Source organism: Lethenteron reissneri, chromosome 64 (genome assembly GCF_015708825.2).
Source record: "Lethenteron reissneri isolate LAM-NWPU_2019-01 chromosome 64, ASM1570882v1, whole genome shotgun sequence".
Classification (NCBI taxonomy): domain Eukaryota; kingdom Metazoa; phylum Chordata; class Hyperoartia; order Petromyzontiformes; family Petromyzontidae; genus Lethenteron; species Lethenteron reissneri.
In genome coordinates, this window is record NC_083842.1 from 8,838,778 (window position 1) to 8,863,150 (window position 24,373).

General features: G+C 48.6%; 1 protein-coding gene across 2 annotated transcripts; it reads right to left on the bottom strand.

Moving 5' to 3' along the window:
• Positions 1-23,462, bottom strand: LOC133359265 (GTPase Era, mitochondrial-like). 2 transcript variants are annotated; one of them, XM_061577745.1, is made up of 13 exons: positions 23,444-23,462; positions 22,808-22,951; positions 22,101-22,244; positions 19,716-19,843; positions 18,830-18,907; positions 16,778-16,824; positions 15,503-15,564; positions 14,189-14,307; positions 10,085-10,390; positions 7,749-7,898; positions 4,379-4,459; positions 2,657-2,821; positions 1-2,268 (listed from the first exon to the last, which is right to left on the bottom strand). In XM_061577745.1, the coding sequence occupies exons 2-12, from the start codon at positions 22,935-22,937 to the stop codon at positions 2,699-2,701; spliced, it is 1,368 nt and encodes a 455-aa protein (XP_061433729.1). In that variant the 5' UTR covers positions 22,938-22,951; positions 23,444-23,462; the 3' UTR covers positions 1-2,268; positions 2,657-2,698. The 2 variants fall into 2 exon arrangements, with proteins under 2 accessions (XP_061433729.1, XP_061433728.1); XM_061577744.1 differs by having other exon boundaries at positions 1-2,821.
• Positions 23,463-24,373: the final 911 nt, after the last annotated feature.

Below are 24,373 nucleotides of genomic sequence, written 5' to 3' on the forward strand. Positions count from 1 at the left end.
CACCCTCAGCCGCACGTCTAAGTAGTTCGTCGCTGACCGCGCAGAAACATGAAGCGCGCGTTCCGCTTAGCGCGAAAAGTGTTTGCCCCGATCGAAGAACGGCGTGACGGCGAATACCGTGTTGTGTGAACGCACGTTAAGCGATGACTTACCGTATGCGGTTTAAACTTTCGGTCGTTTTTTTAACCCACTTCCCGTGATCCAATCGAGCTGACATTTTGCACACAGTCTCGTTGTGCGAGACAATTAATGTTCGTGAAAAAAATTTTCCCAAAATTTTACACTTTTTAGGACAAAAATATTATATTTAATTACCAATTGCTTAATGGTGCAATGCAATCATCTGATCCCATAGGTGACAGCCATCTCAAGCCAGCGGACGAGAGGACTCTAGCCGCCACGCATATAAAGGATTTATAGTGAAAAACTTTGTTTTTACGGGTTATACTTATTAATATTCCCACCGACAACATTTCCATGTTTTTTTGTTTTTAAATTCTTTTAGATGTTTTTTTTTATTGTAAGACCGCGTTTTTGTACAGTAGTTCAGAGTAACATTGCAGTTAAAATGATAAGGCTAATTAATGCACATTTGATAAGTTAGCATTATAGATTGCACAGTAATTTAGGGAAACTACCTAAATGTAACAGGAGTATCATTCGCATATGATAAACATAAATCATCGATTCTCACCCCCTCTGGAAAGACATTTTACTTCGGTGTAAAAATTTCCATTATATATTACTTAAAATAATCGAACCCATGTCTGCAGTGATGGTCACGGGTATTCAGAGTAAATTATAGCAGAGTTGGTACAGACAGGACCAGGTGTTGGTTGTCACAGGCAGTCACGGGCTGGTATTGCTAATCACAGCTGTCAAGGGCAGTCACTGGCAACGTATCGATGTGACGACTGATCGAATAAAGTCAATTGTTGCACTCGCAATACACACGCATCGAATCGCGTGCAGAGAACTGACAATTTACGACGTATGCGGATTGCATGCCGTTACATTTAGGTTTCATAGCGAACAAAACTAGACGAGAAACATGGCGTGTGAGGAATTATACAAACAAGAGATGGTAAAAACGAGACAAAGATTTGATCCTTTGATTGAATCGCAGGCGTGAATTTTGACAATTCACAGACTGCCTGCGGAGAGGGTGGGTGAAACCTTCCCCCATCGTCAGGGATGTTAACGGGGCTGCAGTTAGTCGCTGCGAGGATGGTGCTGCAAGTCACTGGGCCGATTCACTGGCGGTCACGTGCGTGACGAGGTGAAGTGGAATTTCGGTTGTTCTAGCTGCCCCGCATAATCTTATACAGCATCAACAACACGCTTCACTTTGCAACTCCCCTCTCACGTGGATTGCATGGTGTGCCGTGGTGTCTTCTACACGTGCTGCTGCTGGTGGTGGTGTGTTTTACCCTGCGTTCGAATTACACCGCTCATTTTCTTTACCGACACAGTTCGCACTTCTCGGCGTTTGTATGTCCATATGCACAACTTATTTCGCACCGTACGTAGCCAACCGTGCTAATCGAAGGTGTTACCACCACCCACCTCCCAAGATAGATCCATCCCAGAGCTAAGCTATGTGCAGTGGCGCGTAATCAAGATGTCACGAAGTCTATAGCAGTAGTGACCAATACCTGAAATGCGATCGCAAAAAATTTTGAGGATCTCAGGACAAATCAGAACGGACACTTACATAAGCAAAAGACAATTTCATGATGGCCGATCACATTCAAAATCCCTAAGAATTTCTACGTTGAAAGAAAGGATAACTTTTACCAATAAATGGCGCTAGTACTTTGCGTCTGTAATCTATTGGCAATTTTTGGAGATGGCTTTCTGGTGGATCACGCAGCCCTGCTGAGATCCACCAGAATCGATCGTAGTGCTTGGTGTTATTGGCCACCGCTGGCGTACGGTTTTGGTGGTCACAGCGATGATGGTGACGATGACGACGATGACGACCATAGTGGTCAAGCGTTCCTTCAAATACAATTGCTCAAACATCCCAATATAGGACCGCTCATGAAAAAGTGTCTTGCACATTGTGACGACGGTGATGGTGGTCACTGCCGGCGTTACCAGCGGACAAGCGGGCATGACGAGTCACAGGCGAGAAGCTGGTAGTCACGCAGGCATGGGGCTGCGGCCGCCAAGGCTGCCGTTGGTAGTCACGGGAGGTCACAACGTGTCACACGATGCAGCTGTTTGGCAGTCGCGGGGATGGTGAAGGAGTAGTCTTGAGCAGAGGTCGCAATCGGGTACCCGATACCCGTACCCTACCCCCCGATACCCGGCTACCCGTACCCGGCCGGGTACGGGTACCCGTTTGCGACCCTGGTGCGGCCGGGTACGGGTAAGGGTAGGCCGTGAGTCACTGGTGAGTAACTGTTTGTCACTCATTTCCCAACGTCTTGTTTCTTCTCACAATTCAAGTTCCTAGAATCAACCCACACGCGCCTGCAACATGGCTTCATCCCAGAGGTCGCAATCGGGTACCCGATACCCGTACGCTACCCGACACCCGGCCGGGTACGGGTACGGCCGGGTACGGGTACCCGTTTACGACCCTGGTGCGGCCGGGTACGGGTAAGGAATCAAAACCCGTTTGCGACCTCTGCTCTTGAGTAGCCACGAGGCTGCTGCTGCTGCTGCTGCTGGTGGTGGTCGTCACAGGCGATCACGAGATGAGCTTGACGGAGAGGTTGAGCCGCACGTCGCACATGAAGAGGGAGCTCAGATCCCACTGAGCCAAGCGTGACACGGCCGCCACGCACGCTCCTCCACGCCCCAGCAGCATCCGCTGCAGCAACGGCAACAGCAGACGTACACAATATAGCACGCACAACGCAGCATCTTGTACAGCACCAACAAGGCCAATAATCACGTGTCGCACATTAAGGCACTCGCGACAGCAAAGATAACAATTGCACTGGTCAACACTTTTTCTGGCAAGAGGTATTCCAACGGGTTTAATGTGATTTTGGGGTGCCGATTCCAAATCTGGTATCAGTTTTTGTCTATCACATCAGGTTTTTGAGATATCAAAGATTGCATTTTAAATAAAAGCTGCAGAAGAAAAATATTAAATAAATGTGGATATCTACATAAAATGATATTATAAACACACTATCCTAAAAATACTGCACCATATTTTAACACTAAAGCAGTCACTGACTCGCAACAACTTGCAATCATAAGTGACAGAGTTAATTTCGGGTAAAATCATTGAAAATGGGGTATGCCGATAGCATAAATATTAACCCGTAAAAACAAAGTTTTTTTACTATAAATCCTTTATATGCGTGGTGGCTAGAGTCCCCTCGTCCTCTGGCTTGAGATGGTTGCCACCGATGGGTCAGATGATTGCCTGCCACCATTAAGCAATTGGTAATTAAATATCATATTTTTTTCCTAAAAAGTGTAAAATTTTGGAAAAATATTTTCACCAAAATTAATTGTCACGCACAACGAGTCTGTGTGGAAAATGTCAGCTCGATTGGATCACGGGAAGTGGGTTAAAAAACGACCGAAAGATTTGCAAGGTCCTAAGCAAGCAAGCAAGTGAACTTAATATAAAGGATTTAAAAATATGATGTGATAGAGCAAATCTGAGATCAGATTTGGAATCAGCACCCTGAAATTAGTTTTAAAACAGCTGCAAAAGTCCAGGCCAGAAAAAAATGTTTTTTTTTTGTTGACCAGTGTTATAAGACAACGTACTCGACAGGACCCAACAAACCATCCGTCACAACAGCGGTGGCCAATAACACCGCCAGCACTGCGATCTGGCTGACGACGATGATGATGATGTCAATGATGTCATAAAGCCCTGCCCATGACCTCCCGTTCAGCGGCACACATGGGAACTAATAGGTGAGCGAGGCTTTTTTTTCTCGTGTTATTCGATTGTTCGTGTATTGTACTGGATAATGGTTAGAGTGATCCATTATTTAAATATTTCGATGGCCCAGCACGACAATATTGAACTTGCTATAACGATGACAATGGTAGCCTTATGACAGTCGCCATACGACACACGGTGCACTAATGTGGGTCATGTCGGTGACGACGTGGGGATAATGCTGGCGATGGTGTGGTGATGCCGTCGGTGAGGCCGGTGATGTTTACCGCTGGTGATGTCAGTGATGCTGGTGACATCGCTGATGGTGGCACTGTTCGTGACGATGTTGGTGATGGTGTTATTATCAGTGAAGGTGGCGATATCAATGACGTTGGCGATGTCAGTGATATTGGCGGTATCGGTGATGCCAGTCATTTCTGGTGAAGTCTGTGTTGCTGGTCATGGTGTTGATATCGGTAACGTGGCCATGTCCGTAATGTCGGTGATGTTACCAACCATGTGGGAGTTCTTGGTGACGGTCAGCTGCTGGATGATATGCAGCTCCCCACTGGGCCCCTCCTCCCAGTGCAACACGCTCTGTGTGGACAAACGTCACGGCGTTAGTGGGGCCAGCTTCTCAGTGGCCCCATGTGGCCACCGTGAATCACCTGTGCAAGACGAAACCCAGAACCAGGGGCTCGCATCCAAGCACTCCAAGGTGTTGTGTATATAAACTTAATTTGGAGCTTTCGTGACTGCAGGAATTACTCTTTGGTTCTTTCGGTAAAGTCACGTATAAAGATAAAATAATAAATTAAATACTAGCATACGACGTTTCGATTGCAACACAAGCAATCATCATCAGGTATAAATGAAATAGAAACACAAATCTAGTATACTTAGAAATGTAATGTAATACAACAGAGAGTCGGATAACATAACAGTCAACACCCTACCTGGTTGATTACGTTCTTCCTGAGAATGCTAAATTTGTATATCTGTGCGTGTGGATTTATATTTTCAGATTGTTTAGTTTATTTGGCTGCTTTAAATTTCCACCCGATAATCCACTTTGTTGAGCCATCGTATGTGGCCAGGTTGCTTCTGAAAAATAAGGGCGAGCGCTTGTGTTGCGTTCGAAACGTCGTGATTTATAAAAAAATTATTTTATTTCTACATACGCGACTTTACCGAAAGAACCAATGAGTGGAGCAATTCCTGCAGTCACGAAAGCTTCAATGCTAGATTAATCCACCTCTACGGGCAGGTTGTCCTTACAATTCTGTCCAAAACATATTTTTCCCTGTGTTGTCTTCTCTGTGTATGTGTAGTGGTGGTATTGACGTGCGCCGGCAGTGATGGATCACGGGGCGCGGGGTTGGGCACGCGATGTGGGCGTGGCATGGACGCGCGCGCCGGTGGTGAGGCGCGCTCACACAAGCTGGGAAAAGAGGATCGTAGCGAGTGCGCAGTGATTGGTCAGATAAGTGGGTACTCTCAGCGACGTCCGCAGGAGGGGTATAAAGGGGGACGCGCGAGAGCACTCGTGGTCAGTGTTAACCAGTTGAAGACCGAAGACGGGGTGGAGGAGGTAGGGGCCCTGTGTGGCTCGGAGCCGAGACTGGGGGGACCGTAGTCCGACGCCCGTGTGGGTCGGGACGGTGGTACCCAGAGCCGAGACGGGCACCCCGGCTGGGTGTGTCCCGGAAGGCTACAGGGCGTAAGAGCCCGTGTCAGTACAGCTGAGTGGGTGTTGGTCACCCGTGTAGCTGAGTGGGTGTTAGTCACCCGTGTAGCTGAGTGGGTGTTGGTCACCCGTGTAGCTGAGTGGGTGTTAGTCACCCGTGTAGCTGAGTGGGTGTTGGTCACCCGTGTAGCTGAGTGGGTGTTGGTCACCCGTGTAGCTAAGTGGGTGTTGGTCACCCGTGTAGCTGAGTGGGTGTTAGTCACCCGTGTAGCTGAGTGGGTGTTGGTCACCCGTGTAGCTGAGTGGGTGTTGGTCACCCGTGTAGCTAAGTGGGTGTTGGTCACCCGTGTAACGAAGTTGTAGCTGAGTGGGTGTCCGTCACCCGTGTAGCTAAGTGGGTGTTGGTCACCCGTGTAACGAAGTAGGGTGTTAGTCATCCGTGTAACTACAAGTTGGTGAAAATAAAGAGTGTGCTACCCGTGAAGTCGTCTCCTGCCGAGTTACTACTTTACATATGTATCTCGACTTCTTGTAATTTTACTTCGATATTTCGTTTACCGTGTTTGGTGTCTCCGTTTTCGTTAGTTTCCCATGTGCTTTCTCCGTTTTCGTTTTCCCATGTGTTTCCCCCCATTTGTTGGCCTGCATTGGTATTTGCATGTCCATGCACGGTTTCCCTTCCCTTCCCCCACCTCTACAGCCGAAAGAAGTCCCTGTACGTTATCCCTCCGGGCGGCTTTCTGTGTGTGCCTCTCCATGTGTGTATGTCTCTCGGTGTGGTGTTGCTCCTTGCGTCCCTCTGTACTACCCTAAACACCTTTCCCTGTGCGTCTTCTCTGTGTATGTATCTCTGCTACCTTGTACATCGTGTCTGTTCACGAGTCATTATCCTCCGTTTACATTGGTGTGTTCAGCCCAGAAGATGAACACAAGATTTAGCAGTCTTTTGAAATGCGTGGTCAACCAGGTTTAGTGTCTAACTGTGTTGTTGGCCGACCGGGTTGCATCGCGTTATGTTTCTAAGGTTTGCCGAGTTCGCGTCTCTCATCTTCTTGCTGTATTTGCCTCCGTGCAGTTTGCCGTTCTCTGTGTGCTCTGTGTGTGTGATGTCCCTGTGTGTGATGTCCCTGTGTGTGCTCTGTGTGTCATGTCCCTCTGTGTGTTCCCTCGCTGTGTAGTTTACGCCATTTTCACCTGAGGACCAACGCTTGTGTTGCGTTCAAAACGTCGTGATTTATTTTATTTTTATTTTATTTCCACATACGTGACTTTACCGAAAGAACCAGTGAGTATAGCTCAGTGGGCTTTACCTGGTAAAATAAAAAGTTTAGTTTTTTGTGATGTACTTACCTTTCCTATCCTTTGCACTCCTATCGTGTTTTTGTATTATTTGTTGTTGTAACCCTCTGACCTGTCATCACTTGACATTTATGAAAAAAAAGCTTTATAGCTCATCGGATTCCTCCAGCATAAATAAAGATTTCTGATCATGTATAGGTGGAGAGTCGTGCGGCGATTAGCGTGCCGTGCTATGAATCCCACAATCCGACTTCGATTCCCGCTCACGGCCACCAACAACAGTGACGAGATTATCCCAACCGGTCCTGGGCCTTCCGATGTCAACTCAGCCACACACACGAGTACCTGGCGCAGCGGTGTGTAAAGCATCGCCGCTGCGGATACAAAGGCTATTGTGTGGTGCTGGCCACACTCACCCCCTCGAATGCCGTGCCAGCCTTCAGCACTTTCCCCTACAGTCTGTTGAGCAGAGGTCGCAAACGGGTTTTGATTCCTTACCCCTACCCGGCCGCACCAGGGTCGCAAACGGGTACCCGTACCCGGCCGTACCCTTCCCCCTACCCCTACCCGGCCGGGTACGGGTAGGGTACGGGTATCGGGTACATGATTGTGACCTCTGGGATGAAGCCATGTTGCAGGCGCGGGTGGGTTTATTCTAGGAACTTGAATTGTGAGAAGAGACAAGACGTTGGGAAATGAGTGACAAACGGTGACTCACCAGTGACTCACGGTCTACCCGTACCTGGCTGCACCAGGGTCACACAAACGGGTAACCGTACCCGGCCGGGTACGAGTAGCCGGGTATCGGGTAGGGTACGGGTATCGGGTACCCGGTTGCGACCTCTGCTGTTGAGGCTATGCGCGGGGGGGACCTTTGTGTGTGTGTTGTGTGTACTTCACCTGCTTGATGAGGTAGGGCACCTCCTGTGGGAGCACCTCGAGCAGCCGCGCTCGCACGGCATCGAGGCTCAGCTGCATGGGCGTCTGATCGGTGAGCACGGAGCTGTGGAACCGCCACGGCGAGGCGCGGGCCCGCGACAGCAGATAGCCCTACTCATGCGCACACAGAGACAAAGGTCCCCCGAATAGCATGCGACAGACTGTTGGGGCAAGTGCTGTTAGCGAGCACCTATGGAGGCCGGCAAGGCACACGAGGGGGTGGGTGGCCGCCACCACGCCCGACCGCCTTTGTCTCCCCAGTGGCGAAGTTTTACACACCGCACCGGGTACTCATTTGAGGCCGAGTCGGCCTAGGGGAGGCCCAAGACCGGTTCAAATAATAAACACTGGTGTTGGCCGTCAGCCTTAACATACTTTTGATGCAAGTGCTTTAAGTGAGCGCCTATGAAGGCTGGCATGGTATACACACACATATACACAGTAACAGTGCCTCATCGGTGTACAATGGTAGCTATCCGTACACACACACACATATACTTGCACGTACAACACAGACTAACACACGAAGACACGACACATACAGACAAATGTAAATACATCGTAACACACACACATAGGTGCAACAACAACAGCTAGTTCTACATATAGTCACTGGGTCAAGTGTTCTCCACAAGCAATTATTATTCATAATAACGATTTACATTTATAATGCCCAGTCTTCGTTCACTCTCAAAGAGAGAACGACTCAGAGGCGCGAGGAACCACAGACAAGCGGTGCGGCAGCCACACGCCGAGCCGACGCCAACAATTGCCCAAGGTCTTCGGTCCTCTCTATATCAAGATGTTCACGGCCAATTAATGAGCATTTACACGTGGGAGGAAACCAGAGCAGCGGGAGAAAACGCACGTGTGCGAGGGGGCAAACAATCTATCCCGTACGGGTGGAGCAGGTGGAGTCCACGTTTTTGTTGTACAGTAGAACCTCTGGTAACGAACGCTTCTGACCACGACCAAATCGGGTTGCGACCAAAAAATTCACAAAATGTTTGAATCTGGTCACGAACACAAACTCGGGTGGCGATGAAACACGGCCGCGGCCGATTTCCCCTTCCGCGCCATTTTTTTTGTAAGCGCCAAATTTCCTGTCGGTCAGACGTGCGCTCATTCTTTGTGAGCGAAAGCGCTGAGTAAGTAAATCGCTAACATAAGAACCTCTTGCATCATTCATACGATGATTCGGTGAAGTAAACGTTTATACGATATTATGGTGAATGCTTCCAAAAACAATACTGTACCCAAATATTACTGTTAACTTACTTTCAATACAAACATGAATTGCTCATACGAATATTCTCTCTCTCTCTCAGACTCGACCGACTGATGTAGCAGACGAAACAATCATCTTGTTGAACGATTCTAAACCTTGAAGCGGCAATGTTAGTTTTCTCTGTTCAAGGTTTTTTCAGTGTTATTCAATGTTTTTACATTTAGTTTATTATTACACTGTGACTTCTATGGCATAATTTAACTATTTTTGTGCTTAAAAATCTTTAAAGAACAATATTTATATACAGTTCGTAGGAGTCTGGAATGGATTTATCGTATTTACATACATTCCAATGGAGAAATTAGGTTTGAGTCACAACCAAATCGGGTTGCGACCAAAGTTATGGAACGAATTATGGTCGTGACCAGAGGTTCTACTGTACTGCCTTCTCCTGGCGGGCCAGGGTATGGCACCTCCTCAACGCTCACGGGAAGGAAGATCCACCAATCCTCGCCGGTAAGGTGCACGAGGTTTAAAGGCTTGCAACCGCACTCGGCTGCATTTTCCGAATTAAAAAGTTTGCCTACAGCCCGAGTTACTCATTTAACACCGAGTCGACCTTGGGGAGGCCCAGGAAAGGTTCAGATAACACATACTTGAAAACGTTCTCCAACGTGACTTCCCAATTTGCCACGAGTTGTTCGTCACGATGCCCGATGTTTCGCTCCACGTCCAAGCACATGGAGCAAAACGTTGCGACATCGAGCGCCTATTCAGCCCCGTTCTCACAACAACAACAACCGCCATTCGCCACTAAGTGGCGGTGACGTCACCACGACGCTTGCGCCAGGCCAAGTGCACCTTGAGGCCACGTGAAGTGTCGAACGGCGCCCGCTGGCAGGAGGTCACGGGGCAGACCCAGGTGCCACGGGTCGACTGACCGAGATGACCGAGATGACTGGCTGATGCACCACCTGTGCCCCCTACTGTGCCAACTTGCTGTGCATTAGCCACCCGGCGCTCTGCTCGTTGTTGTTCTCACACACACATGCTGCACACGCGTGCTCACCCTCAGTGTTTCCACTTCGTCGCCGTTGAGCGCCGACACCATGAACACATCGTGGAAGAATGACCGAGGCGCCTTGCCATGGCGCCGAGGCCTCGTCACTTCCTTGGGAGGCTCCGCCCCTTGCTGCATAGGCTCCGCCCCTTCCTGCAGAGGCTCCGCCCCTTCCTGCAGAAGCTCCGCCCCTTCCTGCAGAGACCCCGCCTCTTCCGCAGCCACGCGTTTATCCCTGGCGAGGGCAGCGGTGACGTCGTAGCTCAGCGCCTCCGTGATCTCCAGAAGATCGCTCTTACCCTTGAGGATGTCCACCTACACCGCACGGGGGTTGTCGAGACGAAGTTTTGTTCATCGCACAATAGCAATTTTCATGACACGATGTTTATTGCAATATGTTCTGTAACTTTGTAACTGAATTCCAGCTTAACACGTGGCCTTTCGCAACCAATATTATCCGTAATACGGGGGATTTTTTGGGGGGTTAGATCGCGTAAATATGTCCTTAACTCACCACCACCCAACACGGCCAATAAGTAAGGATTGTCACGTGAACAAAAAGTGCCAAGTAGTCTACTACTTCAGCAGACCACCGGTATGCTAGGAGAGTAAACCCACAACATTTACAATTTGAGAATGACGTTTCGCTCGTGAATACAACCAGCTTCATCATGCGATTCAACAGGCGCTTATGGCAAATTGCCTGTTGAAACTGAATTTATTGTTTTTACTGCAGTTCACTCAACTTCAGCCAGCCATAAATCATTCCAATTTCACAATCTCTATCTCCATATATATAAGGCAAAGTTGGGAATGTGTGTGTGTTCAAAATGTTTAGCGTACTTCCCGACACGCAACAAACTGGAAATTTGCCATGTGGGTACCTTCCAGACTGTACACCATGCAAAAATTATAAAAACACACTTTTTTTGTGGGGGGCGGGGGGGGGGGGAAGCTCAATAATGCATATATTTTTTGCACGGCAAGTGAGCTGTGACGTCACATCTGTCACGTGACCCTCGCACGTGGAAGCGTAACGCATTGTGGTGTAGCGGTTAGCGCCACGCCGCGCTACGAACCCGGCGACCCGAGTTCGATTCCCGCTCACGGCCACCACCGGTGACGATTATTTCAACCGGTCCTGGGCCTCTCCTAGGTCGACTCAGCCTCAAACAAGTAACTGGTGTGTTGTGTGTGAACATCGCCACTGGGGAGACAAAGGCGGCCGGGCGTGGTGAATCCAAGTGCCGGGCGAAGCCGGGTAGTACAGCTAGTCACATATAACAGCGGTCCCCAACCCCCGGGGCTGTGGACCGGTACCGGTCCGTGACCTGTTAGGAACTAGGTCGCACGGCAGGAAGTGAGCGGTGATTCCGCGCGTGGCCCGCCCATTATTTTATTTACCACTTCCATCCGTGCCTCTTTCCCGTACTGCGCACTCGCCTCAGTCACAGTGTTGTTAAGCCAACAAGCTGCTAACCCCTAGTAGCCAAAATTTGTAAAAAAACAAATGTCGCTGGAGAGCTTCTTTGAAAAGGGGGAAAGAGCCAATGGTGAACCCCCCCCACCCCCACCCACCCCCCGGGTCCGTGAAAAAATTGTCTTCCACGACACCGGTCCCTGGTGCCAAAAAGGTTGGGGACCGTTGACTTATAACACACACACACAGTTATGTAACGACCATTTCCGTCAAGTTCTGAAATACGTTGCAAAGCACCCATTTAATGGTGGGGAATCATTGCGTGCAAGGGTGCAGGAGGGGAGGTGTTGCCCGTATCACACCTGGCCACCTCATCGACCAAGCACGGGTAATTCACTCACACTGATTGGCTGAGCCAATCCAGGTGATCCCCAGGTGACATCACCACTTTCCAGTGATATGTTCCATGGCCAGGTATCAAACCCAGGAAACTTGGATGACGCCAGCAGCGTGTCAACTACTATGCCATCAACAGTGGTTCGGTTTGTTGGTGGTAGAAAGAGCTGCCCGTATAGCTATTAGCAGACTACTGGGGCAAAGTCCTGTTTGCGAGCACCTTTCAAGCCAGGCACGGCACACGAGACGGGTGGGTGGCCAACACCGCGCGCCTTTGTGTCCCCAACGCTGATGTTAACACACCGCACCAGGCACTTGATTAAAGCTAACCGGCCTAGGTGAGCCCAGAACCAATTCACCCCTCTTTAAGGTCGTGAGCAGGATTTTATCTCGGATTGACAAATATGTAAATACAGTGCGCCGACCACTACATGACAGGAATGCACACTTATACACAAACGTTAATACTACATACAGACAAATACGCAGCGCTGTTGAATACGATTTGTGGCACAATCACTAAAAGCATTATGGACAATTCACGGTATCCATTATAGTGAGTGGCCTTGAAAATCACGTAGTGGGTATACTCCTATAAACACATTCCTGAGGAGGGAGCTGGTAGGAACGTTGGGTTGCTCGGTCAATGGCCAGGGTCAACGGCGGCGTGGTGTATTCCGCAAATATGCCCGACTGTGAGGGCGGGCACAAGCCAGCGTGAGTAGGTTAAACGTTGAGTTTTATAAGGGCACCACGGGGTGACCAGCCCCTCCCCACCCAGCCCCACCCCTCCCACCCCCCATCCAGCCCCACCCTCCCCACCCAGCACTCCCCACCCTCCCCACCCAGCCCCTCCCCACCCAGTCCATCCCCTCCCCACCCAGCCCCTCCCTCCCCACCCAGCCCCTCCCCACCCTCCAATCTCCACCCAGCCCCACCCCTCCCATTTTTGGATGCACGACGGACGGACACAATAATCCCCTGTGGGCTGGTGTAACCTGACGATTCATACCAGTATAAATATTGAATGAGCGGTTTTTATGCAACCTCTAAAAGTAAAAAAATGTAAACAATTTGAAAACCGCATTTCCTTAAGCTTTTAAATTAAACAGCATGCTGGCTGGTTATCAGCTGCGTCACCACACTGCTCAGGTATGCCACGTGCCAGGCAGTCCTAGTTTTGCACCATACTGTACAGTGACTATTGTGCCAATGTATTGTTGCGTTCCAGGAATGGAGTGTGGTTGCCGGTGGTTTCCGTGTTGGTATTTTTACATTGACATTTATGTATAAGCTACATATGGGGTTTTGTAAAAACCCTTAAGTCTCCGCTTATCACGGGGTTTGAATTCCTGAAAATTGCAGCGTAAAGCAAATTTGCATTAAAGTGGGAGTCATTTTCCCATAAGGAATAATGGCAAAGGTGGGGATGCCGTTCTAGTACATAATTGTATTGTTTTTGTTTGACAGTACACCGTTTGACATGTGTTGTGTTTATATAGTACTTCTATAGACACAACACCCACTCATTGTTAAAGGATTGAAAAGGATATTTCACGCGATAAAGTTCACGATTGCCGAGATGACGCTACGATCACACAGACACTGGAACAAAGACTGAGCTAGAGGAAGGTGCGCCTCGTATCGCAGAGCGCATCAGAGCTACAGTACCAGCTCCCAGGCATCACCGAACGATGCCGCCAACACCCACGCCACTCAGAAAAGTCACCTGCCATGCGCTCGCTAGCCTCGCGTTATCGCGACCGCGGCGTGCGTTAAGCGAAACACATTCCAAAAAAGTAAAAAACGCGGAGTGTGAACGCCAACACGTTAAAATGGGGATGTATTGTAACTGGGACATCCCAACCTGGAATTAGCCCAGTAATGAGGACTAACTGTACAATGGTGATATTAACATTTTACGGTTCCAATGACGCACGTGTACGTCATGATCAGTTTTTCTTCCGAGGCCATGCAGAAGGGCGTGTGGCAGTTTGGCGCAAGCTATCGTAGAGTGCGGACGTGTCGCTACAGTTCTCCGCGGTGAGTACAATGTCTTTAAAAAGAGTCGTGCTAGGCCTCTCTAAATAAAATCAATGCCGAACCGCTCGCGCGTTCCGAGATTCAGCAGTGAACGGGACCCCCACCCTGCAAATTTCAGATTTCTCGGAATGGGAAAGGGTTAACGTACGTGTGCAGCGTGTTGGTGGTATAATCGCGTGACGTGGCGTGGCCACAGCTACGCGTGGCCTCGTCAAAAACGAGTGACATGTCTCCGTTTTCTTGCAGACACTCACCTTGTTCAGCACCAGGACGCTGGGAAGCTCTGGGTTTTTGCGGAGGCAGTTTAGGGTCTGGGCGTCGAGTTGACATCGCGTTTTCAACCATGGGTCCGACACGTCCACGCACACCAACACTAAGAGAACACAAACACGTGTCCCCCCCCGTGTAGCCTTAAGACTGTTGGAACAAGTGGTATGGTCCAATAACCACACCTGGCTGCCTTTATCTCCACAGTGCTGATGTTTACACAAACCACGGGTGCTCGCTGCTAATTTCAGGCCGAGTCTAAGTATTCATAATAAAGGTTTTTGCGTTAGATCGCGTACGTATAAATGCATGTCGTAACCAAAAATGTGTGTCGTAACAAATGTTGTGGATTTACTCTCCAACACACAGGCGCGCTGAAGTCGTTACTAATTGACATGTTCTGTTCACGTGACAAACCTTGCCAGTTGTGTCTGGTGGTGGAGGGTTACAACACATTTATACTTACAGCGATCTAACTCAAAAACCTAGATTATATTGCTTGTAGAAAACCTGTGTGTTAAACTGAGTCTAAGTAGCAGAAGCCAAATATATGTTGAGATATAATTGACCACTTTTGTTGTGCTCGGCCAGGAATAAAACTCAGCTCTGTGGGTTCGAGATAGTCCACGAACCACTATGTCAATCTCCCCTCCCATCCCCCCATACACAAAGTCAAACACCCCCTGTATAGCCCCCCACTGTATGGCCATACAGACTGCAGAAGCAAATGCTGTTAGCGAGCACCAAGGCCACCCATCGAGACTTCTTCTATTCACGATGTGGCCAACTCACAGCCACAGTAATAACCATATGAAACTGAGCGATTGTCCCATTCATTTTAACACGTAGGCTTTCGCGACCAATATTATTCATAATAAAGGTTTTTGGGTTCGATCGCCGTTATTTATAAATGTGTCGTAACCCTCCACCACCCGACACGGCCAAACAGTTAAAAAAAAGTGTCACGTTGACAAAAGACTAATAGTTCACTACTTTAGCCCACCGGTGTGTTGAAGAGTGAATCACCATCATTTAAAATTTCGAGTACGACGTTTCGCTGGTAATTACATCCAGCATCATCGGGCAATTTGTCAGAATGGCGAGGACCTCCACTTGCTCCCGGTCTTTAATAGAGCAGCACGGTGACGTCATCTTTCATTCAAGAAGATTCGTCTCATCCGATACTGAACCCTCGTTAAATTTGTAGCAGGGCAATTTTATCCAATGACGAGCACTTCATAACCTAGCGCTCGCACGCAGACACCGCGAGTGCACGGTGGCGCGTACACATTGGTCCGTACCCACATCCGCTTGCTCGAGAGATGCTTGAGGATCCTTGGTGAAAGAAGGAGCCAGGCCATGTCTGCAAAAAGACAAGGACAAAACGATAAGGATTCTCAGCGTAGCCTTTAATAGACTGTTGGGCAGAGGTCGCAATCGGGTACCAGATACCCGTACCCTAACCGATACCCGGCTACCCGTACCCGGCTGGGTACGGGTACCATTTGCGACCCTGGTGCGGCCGGGTACGGGTACGGGTAGGCCGTGAGTCACTGGTGAGTAACCGTTTGTCACTCATTTCCCAACGTCTTGTCTCTTCTCACAATTCAAGTTCCTAGAATCAACCCACCCGTGCCTGCAACATGGCTTCATCCCAGAGGTCACAATCGGGTACCCGTACCCATACCCGATACCCGGCCGGGTACAGGTACCTGTTTGTGACCCTGGTGCGGCCGGGTACGGGTAAGGAATCAAAACCCGTTTGCGACCTCTGCTGTTGGGACAAGTGTTGTGAGTGAGCACACAGCAAGGCCCTCTATGGCACACGACGGGGTGGTGGGGCTCGGGGCACGCTTGGTTGCCTTCGTTTTCCCAGGGACGATGTTTAAATGCTACACCAGGTACTTGCCCATTTAAGGCCGAGAAAGCATCGCCGTTTCGATGATGTCACTTGCTGCTAATGTTAGCGATAACCGAGATTCGAACTAAAGTTTGTAGCACAGTGCTCTAACCACTGCTCCACTGCTCCCCACATACACAAACACGTATGCATTGATGTTTTGTATGCATACAAAACAACAATGCAAAAAATGGCCAAACACATTCATGAAAAAAAAGATACATTGATACTTTTCTTGATAAATGACGTTTACGTTATTGCAGATGTACATGCGTATTGTATATATATACACACACAAAGACCCTCCGTGTGGCCTTTAACAGATTGCTGAGGCAAGTGCTGTTAGCAAGCACCTATGAAGGCCGGCACGGCACACGAGGGCGTAGGTGGCCAGCACCACGCCTGACTGCCTTTGTCTCCCCAGTGGCGATGTTTACACACCGCACCAGAGCTTCAAATGAGTACTAGTCGACCTCGGGGAGGCCCAAGACCGGTTCAGATAAAATCACTGGCGTTGGCCGTAAGCAGGAATCAAACAAAGGTCGCTGGGTTTGTAGCGCAGTCCACTGACCAGTGTCAACACTCCACACACGCACTGTGCTTTGCGATGTGTGTTGGACGCACAGTATTGCATGCGCTGTCATACATTGTGTGTGTGTTGTGTACTGTGCGTTACCGTTTGGAACGAGAAGGACTTGTCAGACCAGGCGTGTCCAAGAGCACCTTAATGCATAGAACACAAGACGGCAAAACATTGAGATATACGGCCTTACTGAGTAGTGGAGTACATGTCCGTACGCAGAACCCCAAATGAGCAGCGTACTGGGTGTTTATTGCATTAAAATAGATGCATTACGTAAGATATTTAATGTAATGACGTGTTCAGATCAGTTTGCTGCACGGCTTAACCCTTTCCCACTCCAAGAAATCTGCAAAAGTTGCAGGGTAGGTCCCCCGTTGAAACTTAGAACATGCAAGCGGGAGCCCGAGTACATTTTCCGACATGAAGACATACCAATGTAAATTTATTTTCTTTCTTGTTCCAATAACATTCATGTCATGTATTATTGAACAGAATCGGGAGAAAAACCGATGACGTAAATGTACGTCTTAAGACCCTTGGGGGCCAGTGTCAAAAGGACGCACACATAGTAACCCCCCCCACCAGCCACCATGCGTAGGTCCTACCCCCCCCCCCCCAACATGTTAACCACTCCACGTCTCCCCCTCATTTTACCCACACCCCTCACGTATTTATTTTAATAAATGTTCAGCAAACCTTGTAGCATCACAACCATGAGCTCTGTAAATAAGGACTGGGCACAACCTGCATCACCTGCCAGTATGTTTGCTGTTGGATTGGGAAAGTGAATAAAGGAAATTTAAAAATATTAAAACTTGCATTATAAATGTAAACTCAAGCGTGTGCGGATGAAGGAGTGGTCATGTGACCGTTTGGGCCCGTTGAGCGGGCCCTTTGGTAACGTGTAACTGCTGAACTACGGTTAATATGTTTATGGAAAAAAAAAATATTTTGTACGATTTCATACAATTTTATGAAATATTTCTACAGTAGTTTCAAGGTAAAATTGCTGATAAACTGTAAGGCTCTCGTCAATGTAAAGCCTCTGAGTTAGCATTTGTGCTTTTAGCTTTCTGACACACCTCCACTTTACATCTGTGAATAAAGAGCTTCATAGCTCATCGGATTTATCCAAAATAAATATTCTGATAAGGTAATATTGCAATTTACAACCTAGTTTTTTCGATAAATTAAATCATACATTACCCAAAAACTCAGGTTCTAATTTAAGGCTGCGTCGACCTAGGAGAGGCCCAGGACCCTTTCAAATATTAGCCTCTGTTATTGATCGTGAGCAGGAATCGAACACGGGTGAAAGGGTTTATAGACCGCCCATGCATATGTTTCAGTACGTGTATATTAACGATGTGTGCAAACATAAGTACCGTATTAATATGGCCAATTCATAAGCTATCAGAAGAATCCCATAAATGTATATGGAGATTCCAGTATTCATTCGTATGAATAGGAGTCTAGTGGTAATTTAAGGTATCTCCACTCGACTGCACGCTTTGACAATTCTCCCAAAAAAATACTGGACAATCCGCAGTTCCAAGTCTCACCATTCTGCGAGCAATCTTAATCTGTTCCAAGCAATGCCAGGTAAGTAATCGTGACATTTGATACTCGTGTTTATACCAGTGTGTGCACGAATGAGAGGTCATGTGAGAGTGTGTGTTTATGAGTATAAATGCACGAGTCTGTTTATACGTGTCTGCTTGCACGATGAGTGTGTGTACGTGGGTAATGTGTCCCAAATGGGAGCGTAGCGGCAGCGTAGCGGTAGGCACGCTGCACTACGAACCCGGCCAACAGAGTTCAAATCCCGCTCACGGCCAAAATCGGTGGTGATTATCTAAACTGGTCCTGGACCTCCCCTCGGTCGACTCAGCCTCAAATGAGTATCTGGTGCGGTGTGTAAACATTGTCACTCGGGAGACAAATGCGGCCAGGCATGGTGCTGGCCACCCACCCCCCCTCATGTACCGTGTCGGCCTTCGTAGGTGTTTGCTAACAGCACTTGCCCCAACAGTCGATTGAGGCTATACGGGGGATCTTTGTATTTGCATGTGTGTGCATGTGAGATTGTGTATATGAATTAGTGTTCAGAGTGTATATGAGCATGTATGAATGAATGGCTCTTACGATCTGAGCATCATCTTCCGTGAGGACTCCAGCAGACGTACAGCGAGTCGTGTGAACTTTTCTGGACACACCGAAAACCTACACATTCGCCCACACACAAAATACACACGTGCGCAAATACACACGCATTAATATGTAAACGTACACACTCAAAGAATAAAACTGTGGCAGTCATTCATGCTCTGCGCAATTAACCCAGCTACCTAAATTTTATTCCTGGCTACACCGCAGTGCACGAACCACAACATAAATGCTTCCCAAAGACAAAGCCTCCCTGTATAGCCTTTAACAGGCTATCGCGTGTTGTTAGCAATCGCTTATGAAGGTCGACACGACCCACGAGGGGATGGGTGGCCAACACCATGCCCAGTCGCCTTCTCCCCAGTGGTGATATTCGCCACTGTTATTGGTCATGAGCGGGAATGAAACTTGGGTCGCCGGGTTCGCAGTGCAGTGCGCTCACCACTACACTACCACTCCCCAAGACAAATATCCCCCATATAACCTTTAATAGACGCTTGGAGCAAGTGCTGTTAGTGAGCACCTATGAAGGCTGTCATGGCACCAGAGTAGGTGGGTGGCTAGTGCCATGCCCAGCCGGATTTGTCTCCCAGTGGTAGTGTTTACACACTGCATTAGAAACTAATTTGAGGATGAGTCGACCTAAGGGAAGAGGCCCAGGACCGGTTCAGATAATCGTCACTGGTGTTGGCCGTGAGCGGGAATCAAACTCGGGTCACCAGGTTCGTAGCGCCGTGAGCTAACCACTATACTACTGCTCCCCACACATTTACATACACGTGTGCGGGCACGCACACGTAACACACTCACTCAAACTTATACACACATGCACACATAGGTAGCAGGAACCCACACATGTGTGTACCTTCCTGCCCAGGATTTGGTTGGCGAGTGTAGATTTGCCAGCGTTGGGGGCGCCTATGATGGCGACGCGGAGAAGACGAGGGCAGCTTGGCTGATCCGGGGTCAGCGCCATCTGAGCTGCGTGGGCATCTTCATTCACATGCGCATACACAGCATAGATTTAGACACAAACAATATCTATGACACATATAAACACACCACAGCTGATAACAGCCTTCATGTGTCACTAAGTGAAGATGTCACACAACGCTTGTGCCATGCTAGGTGCACTTTAGGCCACCGACGTATCCAAAGGCTTGCTGAAAGGTCATGGGACCAGACCCAGGTGTCATGGGTTAATGGACCTGACAAATCTTCTTGGTTCTTTCAGTAAAGTTACGTAGAAGGAAAGTAATAAAATAATAAAAATAAAACAGAATAAAATAATTCTCACGACGTTTCGGCCACAACGCAAGCAGCCGTCCTCAGGTGAAAACCAGGTCTGTCGGGGAGACAGCGTCTGAATGAAACAGCACACGAGCTTGGAGCGTCTATTTAAGCTGGGTTGGGAGGGGGGGGAAAGGGTGCTTCGACAAAATAATTTGCATATCAAGAGGAATTTAGCATATTTATGGGAAATGCAGGAATGTGATTAGTACTACATATGCCCGTGCGTTATGCAGGATTAGCAGCATCAAAGGCAGGGGATATGGGAAATGCAGGTATGTGAATAGTACTACATATGCCCGTGCATTATTCAGGACTAGCAGCATCAAAGATAGCTGGCAGATGCACCAGCTGTGATTCCCACTGTGCCAACTTGCTTCGTTTTTGACACCCGGAACTCCGATCGTTGTTATATACGTTACTCCTCCAGCCTCCATTGTTGTTGTCTCCTAACTGCTCAGTAGCGTATTTCACGAGCCTCTTCCACAGAGGCAGATCTTGACATCGATAGTGCCAGTCAAAGGCAAATACAATCAGCTCAAATTATCCTGTACTACATCAAGCCATCTCTGCTGTAGTCCGTGCCGTGCCTATTCGGCCCCCTCTATCTGGCCAAACTGAAACTGCTTGCGCATGCAGTTGCTGGGTTTGAGGGCAACAAAACCCACTCAATTGAGTCTCTTCAGCCAGTGGAGCTCACGGATAGGACCATGTCCAGATATATCTAGGATCCGTGAGCTATTCACACAATCCAGCAAAGTAAAACCAAGATGGATTGTTGACAGGCTAGCCTGAATGTTCCAAGCTGGAGCTGGTGTAAAGGGGTTCATGCAAACGTCGAGATGAGAGGGCAAAACTGTGGCCGAGAAGACCCGAAGAAGTTGGGTGCATCAACCATACTCACTTGCTTGTGGTAGAAGACGAATGTGAGCGATGCCATGGGGGGGGGAAGAATTACTTTAGTCATCTGGTTACCCTCATGGCACGCTCACATCCACTACAGTGGCTAATGAGGGCACTCAGACGGGTGCGATGGGCCTGGCAATCCCGTCAACGTCAACTACCAAAGGATAACCGAGAAATCCATCTAAGTATGTGTCACAAGCGCAGTGGGGACGTGGATCTTTTGACGTTCTCTGGCCAAACTGAAATCTCACTTTTGCCGTTAAAGAGGGGTATGCTAAGCTGCTGATTTTGAGGATAACTTCATTTGCAATTGCATTTGGCATATCCGTATATGTTTAGATAGTAGTACAGTACAAGTCACCCTACATCTTTTTAATGTTTCTTTCACTGAATTGCAATTGTACTATGATGAGTCAAAGAATAATCTGCTCGAGGTGACTTGCCTTACAAGGAATTCATGATATAACATTCATATATGTTCGTGCAATATTTTAGATTTCTCATTGGACGTAATTTCTACTCTGATTTCTATTGACTTTATTGCTGTACCTTTTTTACTTTTGTAATTTTGGAGACCCAGGTCACTTGCAAATGAGTTGATCCTAATCTCTTGAGAAGTCACCTGGTTAAAAAAAATTAACCTGAACTTGACATGAATCTACACAGGGCAGGAAAACGGCAATAACTAGGAGTGACTCTTCTGAATTATAGAATTGAAAGGGGGATGTGGGAACATAGTGATGAGGTGTAGAAAGCCTCGAATCCCAGACTATTGTGGGCTAGGCTTCCCGTCAAGTTGAGGAATGGTGTTGGTGGCTTCCAACCCCACCAAAAATTAACATTCACGGAGAAATGCCGGCAAGGCTGCCGAATCATGCTTCAAATTACGTCCTGTCCCAGCATACACGGTATGCTCAGTATATATACTCTACGTACAGTAACTATGTGCTGTATGTGTAAACTGCATGTTTGCTCAGGATATACTGTGTGTTTCTGTCCACTGTGGTTGTGTTGTGTATTCTGTATATACAGTGTACAATGTGTATGTGTGGACCTGGTAAAGCGCTGACGCTCAGCGAATTTGCCAGAGGGAGGCTGCCCTGTGCTGGTCCGTGGAAGGCGCTGCCGAGTACAGAGAGCTTCACCTTGTCCTCCTCATCCCGGCTGGCTCCGGCTCGCACAGCATAGCAGGCACACCCTGACGGCACATACACACACACGCACCAGCTAAAGATTGTATGGACTGTTGGCGCTAGTGCTGTTAGCGAGCACCTATCAAGGCCGGAACGGGGGTGATGTTTAAAACATGGCACCAGGTACGTATTTGAGGTCGAGTCAACCAAGGGGAGCCCCAGTACAGGTTCATATAATCGGCACTGAACTCGGGTCGCCGGGTTTGTAGCGAAGTATACTCTTCGTTCTTTCGGTAAAGTCACGTAGGTAAAAAATTGAAATTAAAATTAATAAAAAATAAAATAAAAATCACGACGTTTCGGAGGCAACACAAGTCTCCGTCATCAGGTGGGACCGTCACAGCCAGATTTGCTGCATTATTTTAATTAATTTTAATTTCATTTTTTTACCTACGTCACTTTATCGAAAGAACTAAGAGTATGAATCCTTGCGGTCACGAAAGCTTCAAATCTAGAATTTGTAGCGAAGCTCCACACTGACGCGCACTGTACAAACACGTGCACGCACGGACTGTGCATGTGTGTGTGCACACACGCACTGTACACACACACACACTGTGACACGCACTTGGTGTCGCGCCGGGGCGTCCCGCGGCGAGAAGAAGCTGGGACACGAAGCGAGGGGACGCGAAGCGAGGGGACGCGAGACGCGGCGACACGAAGCGGGCACACACGACCAGGGCCATGGGGGCGGCCATCGCGGAACCGGTTCCTGCGCACCCGACAATGAGATCCGGATCCCATAAAGTGACAGAGAGCCCAGCTACCCGGATGTTCAGATCCGGGTCCCATAGACTTACACACAGACCTATTATTAGGTTTTTTTCGGTAAAGTCACGTCGGTAAAAGAAATCTAAATTAATAAAAGTAAAATAAAATAAAAATCACGACGTTTCGGAGGCAACACAAGCCGAAACGTCGTGATTTTTATTTTATTTTTATTTTACTTTTATTAATTTTGATTTTTTTTTACATACATGACTTTACCGAAAAAAACCTAAGAATATGAATACTTGCAGTCACGAAAGCTTCAAATCTAGAATTACACACAGACCCCCCCCAGTTACCCGGATGTTGAGAGGCGGGTCCCATCGACTGACAACACAGACCCCCAGTTACCCGGATGTTGAGAGGCGGGTCCCATAGACTGACACACAAACCCCCCAGTTACCCGGATGTTGAGAGGCGGGTGCCATAGACTTACACACAGACTCCCAGTTACCCGGATGTTGAGAGGCGGGTCCCAAAGACTGACACAGACCCCTCAGTTACCCGGATGTTGAGAGGCGGGTCCCATAGACTTCCAACACAGACCCCTCAGTTACCCGGATGTTGAGAGGCGGGTCCCATAGACTTCCAACACAGACCCCTCAGTTACCCGGATGTTGAGAGGCGGGTCCCATAGACTGACACACAAACCCGTCAGTTACCCGGATGTTGAGAGGCGGGTCCCATAGACTTCCAACACAGACCCCCAGTTACCCGGATGTTGAGAGGCGGGTCCCATAGACTTCCAACACAGACCCCAGTTACCCGGATGTTGAGAGGCGGGTCCCATAGACTTCCAACACAGCCCCCCCAGTTACCCGGATGTTGAGAGGCGGGTCCCATAGACTTACAACACAGACCCCTCAGTTACCCGGATGTTGAGAGGCGGGTCCCATAGACTTCCAACACAGACCCCTCAGTTACCCGGATGTTGAGAGGCGGGTCCCATAGACTTCCAACACAGCCCCCCCAGTTACCCGGATGTTGAGAGGCGGTCCCATAGACTTCCAACACAGCCCCCCCAGTTACCCGGATGTTGAGAGGCGGGTCCCATCGACTGACAACACAGACCCCTCAGTTACCCGGATGTTGAGAGGCGGGTCCCATCGACTGACAACACAGACCCCCCAGTTACCCGGATGTTGAGAGGCGGGTCCCATAGACTGACACACAAACCCCTCAGTTACCCGGATGTTGAGAGGCGGGTCTCATAGCCCCCCAGTTACCCGGATGTTGAGAGGCGGGTCCCATAGACTGACACACAAACCCCTCAGTTACCCGGATGTTGAGAGGCGGGTCTCATAGCCCCCCAGTTACCCGGATGTTGAGAGGCGGGTCCCATAGACTGACACACAAACCCCTCAGT